This window comes from Sarcophilus harrisii, chromosome 4 (assembly GCF_902635505.1).
Source record: "Sarcophilus harrisii chromosome 4, mSarHar1.11, whole genome shotgun sequence".
Taxonomy (NCBI): Eukaryota; Metazoa; Chordata; class Mammalia; order Dasyuromorphia; family Dasyuridae; genus Sarcophilus; species Sarcophilus harrisii.
In genome coordinates, this window is record NC_045429.1 from 26499110 (window position 1) to 26514987 (window position 15878).

The 15878-nt window shown below is 54.8% G+C and overlaps 1 protein-coding gene across 1 annotated transcript in view; it reads left to right on the forward strand.

Annotated features, from left to right (window-relative positions):
- The window catches only part of LOC100928716 (BEN domain-containing protein 5), a 633364-nt gene that overhangs the window by 569466 nt on the left and 48020 nt on the right, over positions 1-15878 (forward strand). Inside the window, exon 6 of the mRNA XM_031969153.1 lies at positions 439-478. Coding sequence (XP_031825013.1) covers positions 439-478 — 40 coding nt within the window. The remainder of the gene's footprint in view (positions 1-438; positions 479-15878) is intronic.

The following is a 15878-nucleotide window of genomic DNA, read 5'->3' on the forward strand; positions in this document are numbered from 1 at the left end:
TTGCCCCTATTGTCTCGTCTAACCCTCATTCCCTAGACCAACCAGGGCAGTGGAACAGCCGAAAGCTTTCCCTCTCAGGGTGCTCCAGTCTGTCCTTACATTTCTTTCCCTTCCTGGGCCTTGGTTTCTCCCCCTGAAAAATGGCCCATTTCACTTCACATTCTGCAGGGTCCGAAGGCTTCCATTCTGGGGGGGGGGGCGTGAGGGGGGAGACTGCCCCAGAATTCCTTCCCTCTGTAGCGCCCGCCGGTCGTTGTCCAGCGTGATTAGCCAGAGTCATGTAATGTGGGATTAATCACCTCATAAAGGTCAGAACGGGCTGCCCGTGCCCACCCAGGGCAGCCAAGGATGAGCCCCGACCGAGCCCCCTGCCCCTCCCTGGCCCCCACGGCCGCAGCCCGGCTTCTGACCATGCTTCTTGTGCTTTGTCTTTTCCAGCAACAGCGGCAGCTCGACCTCCTGACCATAACCAACCCCGGTGAGTCAGCAAGCGCGTCCGTGTTGTGTTTTCCCGGGGATGCTGGCTGCCCGGTGCCCGGGGCCTGCCTGCCCTGCCCACGGGGCCTGCCTGCCCTGCCCGGGACGCCCGTCCCAGAGGGCCTCACCTCGGAGCCCAGTGGCTGCTCCCTGGGAGGGGCAGAGGGCTTCCCCTCGGAGCAGGGTCCCCCAATGCTCTCCCTCCGCCCTCACCTCGGGGCTGTCCCTGACAGCTTGGGGAGGAGAGGTCTGGGGAAGCCCTCCAGGGGCCCAGCCAGGCCGGGTCTGGGATTTCCCATGTCCTTGTGGCCTTCTTTAGAGGCCGGGGTCTGGAGGCCGCGATTTGGGCCCAGCCCAGAGTGATCCTAGAGGAGTGTGGGCCAGATGAGAGCTGAGGGCCCCACAAGGGGAAAGGAGCCGGCCCAGCTTGCACTGGAGGTCTTGGAGAGGGGGGCCAGGGAGAAGGGCCAGCTTTTCTCCCTGGTGTCCGGAGGCCTGGGGAAGGCCCCAAACACACTCCAGCCAGTCTTGGGCTTGCAGTGCCTCCATTCCCAGCATCAGAGAGAGAGCGGGCAACCCAGGGCCTGTGACAGGAGCAGCAGGGACAGGGAAGGAGAGGGGCTGGGCCGAGTCTGGCCAGGAGCCAGGAGTGAGGATGGGGAGAGACCCCCAGGAGCTTGGGGGGTGCAGGCTTTGGGAGGGGTGACCGCTGGTCCTCCTGGAAATGGGAGCAGGTGGGGCTGGGAGAGGGGGAGGCTCTGAGAAATGATGGGAAGCGTCTCCCAGAATGAGTCCGAGGTTCTGTCTCTGTGGATGCAGATGGGACCAAGACATCACGTCCATAACATGGCTGAGGGACTGGTCCGGCTGGAGCCTTGGGGCGAGGCTGGCTGGGCCGGCCCAGCTTGGAGCCAAGGTTGTGAGGGCCCTGACTGGCCACAGTGCGGTCTGATTGTTTGGTGCTGGGAGCACGGAGGGGCTGCTGGTCCTGGGCAGATGGCAGTGATTCTTGGAATAGAAAGAGCCTGAGGGTTAACGGTGACTCCCAATGAGGCAGAAGGGGAAGCTGGGCCCCAGAGACGCTGCCCGTGCTCTGGTTGAGGAGGGGGCACAAGAGCTCCCAGGGGTCTCGAGACTCCTCAGGGGGAGGGGAAGGGGCAGCAGACCAACGGTGACCTGGCCCCATGGGGGCTGGCAGGGGTGGGAGGCTGAAGCTTTGCCCAGTTGACCGCAGCCCCCTGGCCCAGCAGACCTTTAAGCAAGCACGAGTGAGTCGCAGCCCCTCAGGGGACCCTGCGAGGCAGTGCCCAGCCCTGTGGCCGGGGTGCCCTCGTGGGCAGCAGGGGCACCCTGGGGAAGCCCGGGGCGGGAGCTTGGCAAGCTCTGGAGCTCCTCAGCCGGGGCCCTCTGGGTTCTGGTGACCCTACGGAGGGCCCGGCGAGGCCTGTGTCCCCAGGAACAAAGGGAGCTTCTCTGGCCTCCCCGCGATGGCTGATTATCATTCTGGGTCAGGCGGCGTTGCCCAGCCCGGCCGCATCCCTTTAATTGGATCCCAGCATCCGCAGGTCCGGCCGCTCCATTGAAAGCTGACATTTCTGACTAAGTGACCTTTTCAGGGCGGCTGATCCTCCCCTAATGATTCTCGGCCGGCGGCATTGTTCGGGCACAAAGCCGCCGGCCTGGCGGCCGGGACGCCGCTGCCCGGGAGAACTATTCAGACTTCCCCGTCTCCAGTGAGCAAAAGGAGAAAATTGGGTCCCCACATTCATCAGCGCGCCATTGTGCAGGGATCGATTTAAATGCCCTTTCATTGCGGCAGGAGGGGAGAGACACTGTATTATCGAGCTTGAAATTAACTTTTGTTCTGTTATTTTTTCCCTGGTAACTATAAAAAGGTCAAATACATTCATAAGGCTGAGATAGATTGGCTGGATATGAGGAAGGAGATAGCGATCAACCTTCAAATAACCTTTAAAGAGACACGCTCTCCTCCGAGCAGTAATTGATGCACTCATTAAGCCCCGGGAGCTCTCGGGCCCGGCCGCAACGTGCCCTGGCCTGGGCCGCCAGGATGCCGGGATGCAGGGAGGCCTTCCCGGGGCCGGGACTGGGGGGCCAGGGGCCCGGTGGCTGGCGGCCTTCCCCTGCTGGGGCCCCGGGGCATGGGGGCCGGAAGCTAGCAGCCTCCGGGCTGGCGGAGCCGGGGTGGGGAGCTCAGCCCCTGTGGGGGGACCAGCCGGCCTTCTCTCAGCTCCTGGCTCTGGCAGGCCTAGCGTGCTTCAGGGAGTCTGCTGGGCTCCCCCGGGAGGCCGGCAGAGCGGCCTCCCTCTGGCCTCCCTCGCAGCCCCTGCGGCTCAGCTTGAGGAGGGGCCTCGGCCGGCGTCTGTTCCATTCTCAGAGCGCGGGGTTTGCGGAGCGCTCTGCACACAGCCCCCACTTCTCCCCGTCCTTTACTGCTTATGAGGAGGTGAAACAAAAAAGCCTTTAAGGTGCGTCTGCTGGAGAACTGTTTTCCCACAGTGCCCCGAATGCCCCGGCGAGATCGGCGCCAGAGGGGTCTCAGCCCCCCTTGGGCAGCGGGGGCACCTGGGACTCGGGTCCCTCAGCTACTGAATCCCGAGGCTGGATTCCCACTGACTCTCTCAGTGCGCTCTCCTGTGCTGGTTAGTTATTGTTGCTGAAGTCCCCGGCACCATCCAGAGGCTGAAGGAAGGCCATAGAGAACAGGAGGCTTGCCCCAGGACTGAGGAAGGGCAAATGACCCTCGCTTAACAAAGCGGGGAGGGGACTAGATCCAGCAAATTACAGGCCAGTGAACTTGGCATCGACTCCTGGGGGATATAAGGGTTATCTAAGACAGTTAGTGAACATCTAGAACAAGAAAGGGCCATCACAAAAAACACGACTTCATCCAAGTCGCCGTGCCATCGTTTAGCAACATAAGCAAAATGGTCGTGTGATAATAGTGATATAAACCCATGGTCTAGATGCATAAAACACTTCTAATACGGCATTCGTTTACTAATGCAGAGCCAAGAGCAGACTTTGTCTAAATGTGATCCAAAGTCTGTAAGCGCTAACGCTGTATTTGAGAAAAACTAGAAGCTTTTCTAGTATAAACAGGGATAAAGCGATGATTTTCCCTCTTCCCACCCTCTCTCCACTCTTACTTGATCTAGTTATGGAAATGCCAGATACTGCAACAGCATGAGAACAAAATATCAACAGAAAGGACCCGAACATCCCTATTTGCAGATGGCAGCAATGGAATATTTAGAAAACCTCAGCGAATTAGCAGAAAAACTAATTTAGACGATTAAGAGCTTCAGTAATATAGATGGATACAAAATAAACCCACAGAAGTTTCCAGTTTTTCTATACAGCATTAGGAAAAACCAGAGGAGAAAGATATTACATGGGGTTCTACTCAAAGAATTACAAAACTTCATAACATTTTGGGGAGTTGACTTACCGACACACGCGCATACAATTTAGATCAGGGGTCCGCAAACTTTTTAAATAGGGGGCCAGTTCTCTGTCTCTCACACTGTTGGAGGGCCGGAGTATAGTAAAAACAAAAACTTTGTTTTATGAGCCTTTAAATAAAGAAACTTCATAGCCCTGGGTGAGGGGGATAAACGTCCTCAGCTGCTGCATCTGGCCCGCAGGCTGTGGGTTGAGGACCCCTGGTTTAGATAAACACATAAATCACCTTTTTTGGAAATGAAGGTTAACTAAGTAGAAAGATGCTCATTATTAATGTTTGGGGAATGCCATTATAATGAAAAGTGATGATGCTACATAAATTAATTTAAAGATTTAATACTTTATAAATCAAAATTCAAGAGATATGTGCTTTATTGAGTTAATCAAAACAATAATGAAATTTATTAAAGAAACAAAAGGCCAAGACTCTCCAAGAAAATAATGAGGAAACAATGGAAAGGAGGGCACATAGTAGTGCAAGCTCCCAAACAATGTTATGAAGTAGCAGTTCTCGGAACAACTTGGTCTTGGTTAAAAATCAGAAAAGTAGAACAGATCAGCAAGAAACAGAAGTAATCAGATGACCAAGGAAAAGATTCCCCTTTTGTAAAGAACTGCTAGAAAAACCAGACATTCGTTTGGCAGAAATTGGGTTTAGACCAACATTTTATATCGTATACAATATCAAGATCAAAGTAGACCTTTTTTTTCTTTTTTTAACCAGTTGTAATTTCATTTCTATAGGAAACTTCCAGCAAAGAAACTTAGCCTTAGAGTGCCCTGAGAGGTCAGGTGACTCTCTTGGGGTCATCTAGTTACTATCTGACAGAAACAAGACTTGATCTCAAGCTTTCCCGTCTCCAGAGCTAGCTCATTATCCTCGGGCATGTGATTTCTCATAAAAGGTCACAGCATTTAAAAACTAGCGGAGAGTTAGAGGCGGCAAATTCCTTAAGTGTAAGGAGGAAGCTCATTCTTGATAAAAACAAGGACAAATTAGGCAGTTCTTTCAATTATGTAAAATTAAAAAGCTTTTTAAAAAAATCAACAAAGATAGAATAACAAGGATAAAATGTAAAGTGAGAAAAAAATCCGATCGCATTTAACAAAAAAACCTTTAATTTCAACTAGTAAAGGGATCCAGTATTGAGTAAGTGATGCTATCCACCCGACTAGCACCTGCTCTGCAATCTACGATTTTAGAGATTTTTCTGGCAATGACATACGAAGTTAGGTGACCTCTGTCAAAAATCATTGATGAGAACAAGATTGATACTTGAGAATTATAGACAATTGACAAACATAAGTATATGGCAATATTAAGTTATTTAGCTAAAGCGCTCAAAGGATATTAGGGATTTTCAAAAGAAGAATTGCAATTTAGAAAAATATGGAAAGACTTGCATGAAATAATGGAGTGAAATGAACAGAACCAATCAGAGCATTGAATATTATGAACAGCAATATTGTTCAGAAATAGCTGCAGAGTAATAAGCTATTCTGAGTGTTGGAAATATTCAAGTAATCTACAAAGGATCTATGAAGGAGGACACTATCCCCTCCAGAGAAGTAACTGATAAATAGAAGTATGTGCAGTATGGTTTTATGTGTGTACATATATATGTGTATGTGTGTCTGTGAAATGAAAGCCTCTTCTCCAGTGTGGCATGGGGAGGAGGGGAGATATCTAAGAACTTAAATTGTAACAAAAATGTAATTATTTAATCTAATTTTTTTTAAATTTGAATTTAATTTAAAGTTTAAATTTAAATAAAATTTAAATTTAAGTTAATTAAAAAAAAACTTTTTAAAGAATTACAAATGATTAATGACTCCATGGAAAGTGGTCCCAAATTACTAATAATAAAAGAATATATATGAAAAACAACTTGAGATTTCACCTCATCCTCTAATAGTTGGGAGTGGGAGTAGGAAATCACCAAAAAATGGATGTAACTAATGTTGAAAGAGCTGAGGTTAGATAAGCATACAATTAAGACCATAGGAGGTCTGAATTGGGCCAGATGTTCTGGGTATCATTTTGGAATTCTGTAAGAAAGTGATTAAGCAGTCTATATTCTTTGGCTCAACTATCTCACTATTGGACATATTATCCAAGGTAGTCAAAGACAGAGTGAAGTCCAGTGTACATTATAATATTTATACCAGCATCCTTTGGGGTAGAAAAAAACGAAAATGAATTGAGTGCCCGTTAATGGAGGAATGCCTTCAAGGCCTGTGTTAAATGAATGTAATGAAATATTAGCAACTATTAGAAAAAGACAAAAAAGGGGAATTTGTTGACTCATGCAGAGATTTATATAACTTGATGCAGACTATTATGATCAGAATCAAAAGAACAATATGGAAATGGCCACAGTGGAAATATAAGGATATTAAAAGGGAGCCAAGCTCTTAGAATTTCTTAAAATTACGACTTTCCAAAAGACAACATTCCTCCTTCCTCCCAGAAGGCTGAGTGCTGCTAGGGCAGGATGCTGTAAGTTGTGTGAGCTGTGTTTTTTGTATCAGATGTTTTTCTTAATTTATTTTTAATATATTTTTAATTAATCCTTTAAAGCTTTTTTATTTTCAAAATACATGAATAGATAATTTTCAACATTCACCCTTACAAAACCCTGTGTTCCAAATCTTTTTCTCCCTCTCTTCCCCCATGCCCTCCCCCAAATATCAAGTAATCTAATATATATTAAACATGTGCAATTCTTCTATATATATTTCCACATTTATCATCAAATAGGGATCAAAAAGGAAAAAAATAAGAAAGAAAACAAAATGCAAACAATCCACAAAAAAGAGTATAAATGCTATGTTGTCCACACTCAGTCCCCACAGTCCTCTCTCTGGGTGTAGATGGCTCTCTTTGTCCCAAGATCATTGGAACTGGTCTGAATCATCTCATTATTGAAAAGAGCCACGTCCATCAGAATTGATCTTCATATAATCTTGCTGTCGCCGTGTACAATGTTCTCCTGGTTCTGCTCATTTCACATAGCATCAGTTCCTAGAAGTCTCTCCAGGCTTTTCTGAAGTCATCCCATTGATCATTTCTTACAGAACAATAATATTCCACAACATCCATATATCATAACTTATTCAGGCATTTTCCAACTGATGGGCATCCCCTCAATTTCCAATTCTTTGCCACTACAAACATTTTTGCTCATGTGGGTCCCTTTCCCTCTTTTAAGATCACTTTGGGATACAGGCCCAGTAGAAACATTGCTGGATCCAAGGATCTGCACAGTTTGACAGCCTTTGGGCACAGTTCCAAATTGCTCTCCACGATGGTTGAATCTACTCACAACTCCGCCAACAATGCATCAGTGTCCCAGTTTTCCCACATCCCCTCAACATTTGTCATTATCTTTTCCTGTCATCTTAGCCAATCTGAGAGGTGTGTAACGGTATCTCAGAGTTGTCTTAATTTGCATTTCTCTGACCAATAGTGATTTGGAGCATCTTTTCATATGATTAGAAATAGTTTCAGTTTCTTCATTTGAAAATTGTCTGTTCATATCTTTTGACCATTTATCATTGGGAGAATGGCTTGAATTCTTATAAATTTGAGTCATTTCTCCAATTTGAGCCATATTTTAGAAATGAGGCCTTTATTAGATCCTTTGGATGTAAAAAGTTTTTTCCCAGTTTGTTGCTTCCCTTTTAATCTTGTCTGCATTGGTTTTGTTTGTACAAAAACTTTTTAACTTAATATAACCAAAATCATGCAGTCTGCGTTCCATAACGTACTCTAGTCCTTCTTTGGCCATGAACCCTTCATCCCTCCCAGATCTGAGAGGCAGGCTGTCCTTTGTTCTTCTGATTCGCTCATAGCATCACTCTTTATGTCTAAAGCGTTTCGACCTTCCCTTGGTGCATGGTGTCAGGTGTGGGCGAGGGCCCAGTTTCTGCTACACTGGTTTCCATTTTCCAGCAGTTTTTGCCACACCGTGAGTTTGTCTCCCCAGAGCTGGGACTTGGGTTTGTCGGACGCTAGGTTGCTGTGGTCGTTGACTGTTTTGGCTGAACCTGCCCCCCTGGTCCCCTCTCCTGTTTCTTGCCAGCACCGAGTGGGGCACCAGATGTTCTTGACTGTTTTTCGGTCGTAGAGAAGTTTCGCCCGTGGGAAGAGAAGAGCCGCGCCCCCAGAAATGACAGTGACATAAAAGCAAAAGGCACCGATACAACGTGTTTGTTTCTGAACAAGGGCGGGTCCTGCTGCCTCATCTCCTTTTCTGGTCATCAGTTGTAGAAAAGTTTTATCTCCGGTCATTCTTGTGGAAAGGACGGAAAGAAGGCCCAGGTCATAGGATGATCATCTAAGAACAGCCTGACTGTGCTTGCCCCAGAGAGAACAACCAGGGCAGAACTGGGGAGGGAGGTCCCAGAGGCCTGTGGGGACCAGCCTCCTCCACCCCGCTCTTAGCCCCCTCGGTCTCTGGGCCCCGATCCTGGCCCATAGCCAGGACGAGGCTGCTCCTCTACTCAGGAGGGCGCCTGCCAGGCGGGCATAAGCTCTGCTTAGCATTCCAGGCCTTTGCTTTCTGCTTCTGCCCACCCTTCCAGGGTCTCCTGAGGGGCCCCTGCAGCGTCTGTCCCCCCCACTTCCCTGGGCCAGGCCCAGCTCAGCCTTCCTTCCAGGGGCCCCTCCCGATTCCTCGGCTGGCAGCGCCACCTCCAGGCCCCAGGCCCTCCGGCCCACCTGTGAGCACGCTGCCAGCCCTGGGTAAAATGTGGGCTCCCTGGGGGCAGCGGCTGTCTTACGTTCCCTGCCTCCAGCACATAGGGGGCGGTTAGTCGGTGTATGCTGATTGAGTGAAGGGTCTCTGCGTCAGGAGTCTCCCAGAGTGCTGTGGGCTGCGGCCTGACCCCTGCGGGATGTAGTATCAAAGGGGTCCTTCTCTGCCCTGGGTGGGACAGCAGAGATGCTGTGGCTCCACCGGGATGCTCGAATAGGAGGGGGTGGGGCGGGGCTGCTCCGAGGGTGGCCCGGGGCCTGTGGACAGAACTGGGACCTTTCCAGGCCCCCTTGGCTTCCCCTGCCCTTTCACTGACCACAAGGCCGATTAGGCACTGTTCTCAGCCCACGGAAGGGCTCCCAGGGGGCCGGGGCAATGAGGGAATCCTTGTAGCAGAAGCAGCGGGAACGAGAGGTTGAGTCGATGGTAATTTGGTTACTTTGTGCTGGTTTTTGGGTGGGGTTTATTTTCTGGAAGTGCTGGGTCAGGGATGGTGGCTGAGCGGAGTCGCTGAACGTGGAAAAAGAGCTTCAGACTGTGGTCCGGTTCCCACAGACCTCAGAGCCAGGAGGGCTAGCCTCGGACCTTTTAGCCTCGGACCTCGGGGGTCATTGCCAGAAGGAAAAGCCCCCACATGCCCCAGAATGCCCGTAGCCTCTTTCTGGGGTAGTGAAGAATTGGAAACAGGGTGGGCGCCATCAGCTGTGGGACAAACGGGCCCGTGAAGGTCCCGTCGCAGTCTTGGGCCATAGAAACAGGGAATGTGGGGGAGACCGAGGATTGTGGGAACCTTTACAGGAACCAGTCCGGCCCCGAGCAGAGCCTTGGCCCGGCCTCTCCTGGCAGGAATTGAGGCCTCCCTGCGGAAAATGCACTGGAAAGAAGTGTCCCACTTGTCTCTCCTCACCTCCCTGAGGGCTACATCAAGGCAGCCACCTTTTGAAAGTTCCTGGTGGGGGAGGGCTCCTTGAGGGATACCTCAGGACATGGAGTCAATGTTAAAACGATCAATAAAAATGTATTCTTGACAAAGAACATGGGGTGTTAGAGCTGGGAGGGGGTTTAGAACATATTAGGGCTGAGAGGGCCTTAGAATAATATTCAAACTAGGGGGGCCTTAGGACAAAAAATGTCAGCACTGAGAAAGGCCTTGGAACAGGGGATGTCGGGGCTGGGAGGGGGCTTAGAGTAGAGGCTGTTGGGGGATGCCGTCCTGGCCATTTCAGCCCATCAGTGACTTGCCGCTCAGGAGCGGTCCTGCTGGGCTGGACGATCTGGCCTCCATCATCCCGGGGTCGTTGGCTTTCCTTGTCACACACTCGCCTCGTTGACCCTAGAAGGTCAGAAAGGCCCTTGCGCCCCCCGTGTGACCCCTTCCCTTGTCCTTGAGGGGGAGCCGAGTGCTGCCGGGCCGCACGTTGTCCGGGCTCACAGGGCCAGTTCCCGAGCCTCCTCTCCCGGAGAAGGCACTTTCTGAGGGAGCGCCCCCTCGTATTCATCCCGCGCTCCGAGAGCTTTGCCCCCCGCCTGATGCCAGGTGCCGACTAGCGTAGGAGCGAGTCCCCTTAAAACCGCCCCCCTTTCTCCAGGGCCGCACAGTGGCAGGAACGGGAGCTTTGCCTTTAGCCACCCTGGGCCCTCTGGGGGCATCGGCTTTCTGCTCCACAAAGCCAGGGCGGGGACCGCACCCCGAGGTCCCTCCCCCGTCCGTGATCCCCCGGCCCAGCGCGGCCCCTTCCGAGCGGCGGGTCCAGGCCTGCGGGGGCGGGTGCCGGGCCGGGCCGGGGAGTCCAAGCCTTGGGGGCCCAAGAAGCAGCCGCCTCTGCGGACTCGGAACTCCCAGCTGCCTCCCTGGCTGTGAGCTCAGCCCGGCTTTATTAAGCGACCTTCCCAAGTCGGGCTCATTTGTACTCAGCTCAGGACGGAGCGCAGAGTCAGGAGGGAGGCCTGGGATTAGAATTCTGGGTGATAAACAAGCTCATTTGGAATGCGGTCCTCGCCCGCCATGGCGGCCCCTCGGCACACGCCGCCCGCCTATTGGCCATGATGGAAGGGTGCGGAAGAAAGTAATTGTCAGCGATTGTGATTCTTAATATTAAAAGGGACCGGGGGCGGCTCCCAGGCTGGGGGATGGCGGAGATGCTGAGGGGAGCGGGGTCCGTGAGGGAGGAATCGAGGCTGCTTCTCTCTAAGATGGCAGCGGCCCCCCCTTCAGGCCCCCTTCCGCCGCTGCCCTCCCAGCGCAGGCCGCCTGCCAAAGTGTTGGGAAAGGCAAAGCTCGGTCCTTCGCTCCATCCAGCGATGCGATCCGGGCTGCCCCGGTGAGCACTTAGTAAGCACCTGCTAGGTACAAGCCCATGTTGAGTCCGCAGGCTGCTCCAGTGCAGAGATCTCTGCTTCAGAGAACTGCACGAGCCTGATAGTAAAGAGAGACAGAGATGGGGCTCAGGGCTTCAGGGCAGAGAGAGCCTCGCGCCTGACTTTGGGGGTGGGGGGCCTTCGGGCTGGGCTTTAAAGGGTGGCCAGGAATTCAGCAGACGGGAGGGGGGTGGGCCGCATTCAGGCCTCTGCTTTGTCCTGGGTCCGAGGACTGAGCCTGGAAGGCCGCCCTGAGCCTCCGAGTGCTGCTGGATCACAGGGGGCAGCCCAAGGAGGCAGGCAGGGGGGCTGGGAGCCCAGAGAGACCCCGCTGCGGGCTTGGGGAGTCAGGGAGGCTATTCTGGCCACTGAGGGGAAGGGGAAGAGCTTGGAGCTAAAAAGACCCAAGGGCCCTCACAACTGTCTGAACGAGGAGCGAGGGGGGCAGCCGGGTCCCGTGAAGCGTTGGGAAGGAAGTCTGAGGATGGCAACAAAGGAGGCTCTGGCTGGGACACCTGAGCCAGAGAGACCCAGAGACTCCCCACAGTCTTTCCCTGGATGAGTGTGCAACCCGGGCTCTGGCTCAGCTTGTCTCCCTCTGTCTGTCTGTATCTCTGTTTCTTTTTGTGTGTGTCTCTCTCTCTGTCTCTCTCCTCTCTCTCTGTCTCTCTGTCTCTGTCTCTGTTTCTGTCTGTCTCTGCCCCCCTCTTTCTCTTTCTCTTCTGTCTGTCTCTTCTGTCTTCCTCGGTCTCTTCCTCTCCTTTCTCTGTCTCTGTTCTCTTCCCTCTCTTCTCTGTCTCTTCTCTCTTCTCTCTCCCCTCTCTCTTCTCCCTCTCTCTCTCTCTGTCTCTCTTTGGCCTGCTCTCTGTCTCTGTCTGTCTGTCTGTCTCTCTTGTGTCTCGTCTGTTCTCTGTGTCTCTGTCTCTATTCTGCCCGTCTGTCTTTCTTTTCTCTGTCTTCCTCTCTCTTGTCTCTGTTTCTCTGTCTCGTTTGGGGGCAGTGATGGAGCACTGGGGCTGTGATCAGAAAAACCTCCGGTTCAAATCCATCCTTAGCTGTTTCTTGGCTGTGTGACCCTGGATAAGTCACTTCTCTGTGTGCCTCAGTTTCCTCACATGCAAATGGGGACAATAAGAGCACCGATCTCCCGGGGTGGTGGTGAGGATCGGAGCAGACCTTCCAGGAGGCGTTTCTCCGGTGCCTCCCGTGTACCAGGCCCTGTGCTGAGCGCCATAGACCCCGCTTGGGGCAGGGCTTGGAAGCCTCCAGGCCGGGCCGGCCTCCTCCCTCCCAAACCCCCCATCCCTACATGGTTTCTCGTCCGATTTTAAAAAACTGTTTTTCCAAGAAGCGGGAGATGGGAAATCAAAAACCCACATTTCCCAGCAGAGCAAGGAATTAATTAGGAGCAATTTGCTGTCAGAAACAATTTCCGTAATTTTCAGTTTTAAAAAGCTGAAAATCGTTCAGTTGATTTTATTTTTCCATCCTAAAGTGATTTAACTCCTGGGAAGACAAATTACCCCCAAACCCCAGGGTTCCTCCCCCCTCGGGAGGACGTTCAGGGCTCTTTCTGGCAGCGGTTTCTGGCAGGCAGGGAGGGATGCTGACGGTTGCCAAGGAGTTAAAGGGGCTGGAGGCCTGGGGGGAAAAGAAGAGGCTCAAGGACATTAAGTCTGATGACCCCTGGCGGCTGCGGAAAATTCTAGTGTCTCTAGTTAGGGAGGGAGGGGGCGTCTCTGGGGGGCCCTTGCAGCATGGCCGCCCTTCGGCTGGACCTTTGAGAAAGGGAAAGGGAAGGCTCAGGCGGGAGAGCCGAGGGCCCGCTGGGGGGCCTGCTTGGGGCACTTGAGGTTGTGTCGAGGACAGGCCCCGGAAGGCCCAGAAGGACCGGCCCCTCCTCGCCCCGGCACCGCTTTGGGGGGTAGCGCCAGGACTAGCAGGACCAGCCCCTTTACCTGGGGGCTTGACTTGGGGATCCCAGGCCCCGGTCGCCCCCACTGGTTCTCCTGAACCTTGGCCCCGGAGCCCTGGCCGGGACGCTGAGCTGTGGCCCCCGGTCCCCGCTGAGCCGGCAGTGTGCCCCAGGACCCTGGTGCCTTCTGAGGCACGGGGCCCTCCCCAGGGGGGGGCCCCAGAGGGGCCCTGGGGTGTCAGGAGCACGGAGCCCGGGGAGCTCCCAGCGGGTGGGTGAGCCCGACATGAGCCCCCCAGCAGCCCCCCCGTGGCTTTCAAAACCGCTCCCGGCTTGGGGGTGTGGTGCCCGCTGAGGCTCCCATCCGTGGCTGGGGCTCCCCGACAGCCCTTTCTGCAGATCCCTGAGGGGTGGAAATAAGAGCTCACAGTGTTCAGAGCCTGTAAAATGGCTCACAGACTGTCCGGGAAGATGCAGAAAGCCTCTTGTCACCGGCGCCACCTCTTTGACCCCCGTCCTTGCCCCATGTTCTGTGTGGCCGTGAACTCTGGGCCACGACTGTCTCCCAAAGGGCAAGACCAGGGGCCCCCATCCCGCAGTAGAAAAGTCCTGGTAGGCACAGGAGCAGCTTCAACAGAGCAGTCCCAGGGGGCTGTGTGCAAGAAGCAAGCAAGCACCTACTGTGTGCCCGGCACCTACTATGTGCCGGGCACCTACTAAGCCCCGGGGATGCAGGAAGGGCCAGAGCCAGCGCCGGCCCCGGGCACGGACAGACGGACATCTGTGGGGCGATGGACATCCCCACTCTAGGGAAATGAGAGCAGAGAGAAAGCCCGGAAGCTGGGAGGCCGTGGAAGGTCTTGGGCCGGACTGGACGGAAGCTCTGGGGTGGGAGGTTGGGACGGGAGGGACTGGGCCGCTCAGGTGGGATTTCGGGGGTGGGGGCGGGAGGCTGGCAGCGGTGGGAAGGGAGCACTCCTTGCAGTCCTCCCTCCTCACCACGTCTGGAGGTTGGGTCCAACTCTGGGGCGACCGTGAAAGCCAGAGTTAGGCTGGGGTGGGGAGGGTCACTGGTGAAGGGGCCTGGGGGGAGGGCAGCACAAAGGAGACTGGTCCTGGGGCCCTGCAGGGCAGAAACAGGGGTGCCGGGAGAGGGCGGGGCCATCTGTAGGGGGTGCTGGGGAAAGCCCGGGAGTCGGAGCAGTTGGCACCGGGCACTTGCTGCCAGCGGGGCTGGGGGCGCCCCTGGTGCGGGCCCGAGCCCAGCCTGGTTGGCAGCCTAATGGACCAGAGTCCTCTGCCATCCCCTTGCCCGAGACCCTGAGTTTCTGGGCCAGGGCAGCTTCCCCAACCACCAGGCACACACGGCCAGGCTCCCGGCTCCGCATCTGGGGCACGGGGACGGGGCCTGCGGAAAGGCCGCCTGGAGGGCCCCGATGCCTTGTTCCCCGCGGCTGGCGAGCCCTCGCTCGTTTTAGTTTCAGAATCACATTTAGACAAATATCTCAGATAAATCATATTTCCACAAAAAACAGTTTTAGGCACAGGAGATGCAGCTGCCCCCCCCCCAGCAGAAGGAGCTGGGGACGGGCGGCCTGGAGAAGGGGAGGCTCAGAGGGACAGGGGCTTCATCGTAAGGAATTAGGGTCTTTATTGGGGGTCCCCAGGGCCGGGGAGCGCAGGAGCTCTGAGAGAAGGTTCTCGCCGCTTTGCAACAGTTGTAACTTAGGGAGCTGCTCCTTGTGTCTCCTCCCCCCCCTCCCGCTGCCTCCTCTGCTCCGCTCCTGGTTCTGGTCTCGGGCCCGGCAGAACCTGCCCCCGTCCCTCAACGCCCTTTTGTGCCCCTGTTCCCAGCATCCCACTGAACGGTGCTTGGGGTCCCAGCGGCCCCTCGGCTCCCACTGGTGCTTAATCCTCATCTCGGTCAGAGATGGGGCGGGGGAGGCCGTGGCTGCCCTAGCGGCCACCTCGGGAGCCCCCACCTCCCCCTGCAGGGTCCGGGTCACTCAGAGCCGTCATCCAAGGCGGGCCCGACCCGGGCCCAGGGCGGCGGAAGGCAGAGAGCCCGGCCCGGAGCAGCGACTCCCAGGCCCTCAGCCAGCCCAGACCTGGCCCGGGGGCTCCGGGACCCCCGCTGCCCGAGGCCCCCGGCCGGTGGTGTGAGCATGTGGGCTGCAGGGAGGCTTCTGAAAATAACGGCCCGAGACACGGCTCCCCGGGAGCAGGGAAAGGGGGACGGGGCAGCTGCTCCTGGATGGATTTTATTTGCCCTCCTGCCCCTTGCGGGGGTCTGGCCTGGGGCCTGCTCGCCAGCCCGGGCCCCCTGGCGTGGCGCCCCCCCCCATCCCCCGTGGCTGTCCGAGGTCTCTAGCCCCTCTTGGACGACCTTCAGGGATGGGGAGATCACTACCTGCCCACTCAGCACTGGCGGCTCAGACCTTGGGGAAGTTTCCTGAGGGGGAGCGAAGGCTGGACCCCGCAGCTCTCCCTCCCATCCTGGTCTGTCCTCAGGGGCCAGGCAGGGGGGGCCGTCCCCAGGAGGGCCCGGAGGCAGCGCGGGCAGGGGGCAGGTGCCAGGGCGCTGGCAGTTAGCTCAGTGTTCTGGTGAGACACCTATTGGGCCCCATCTGCTGGCACGGAAGCCAGGGACAGGGCTCCTTCTGGCCCATATGGTTTTGTTTATCAGATGCGAAAAGCTTCCCAGCAGGACTGCCGGAGTGGAAAATCCCGGCTATCGGTTACAGGGAGCGTCATCGCACTCGGGAGGGGGCCGGGCCCCCGGGGGCCGCCAGCCGGGGGCCCCGCTGCCGGGGAGGGACATTCCCAGCGTTCCGGGCCGGCCAGGCCCCTCCCTCTCCACATGAGGAACGATGCCCCCCACG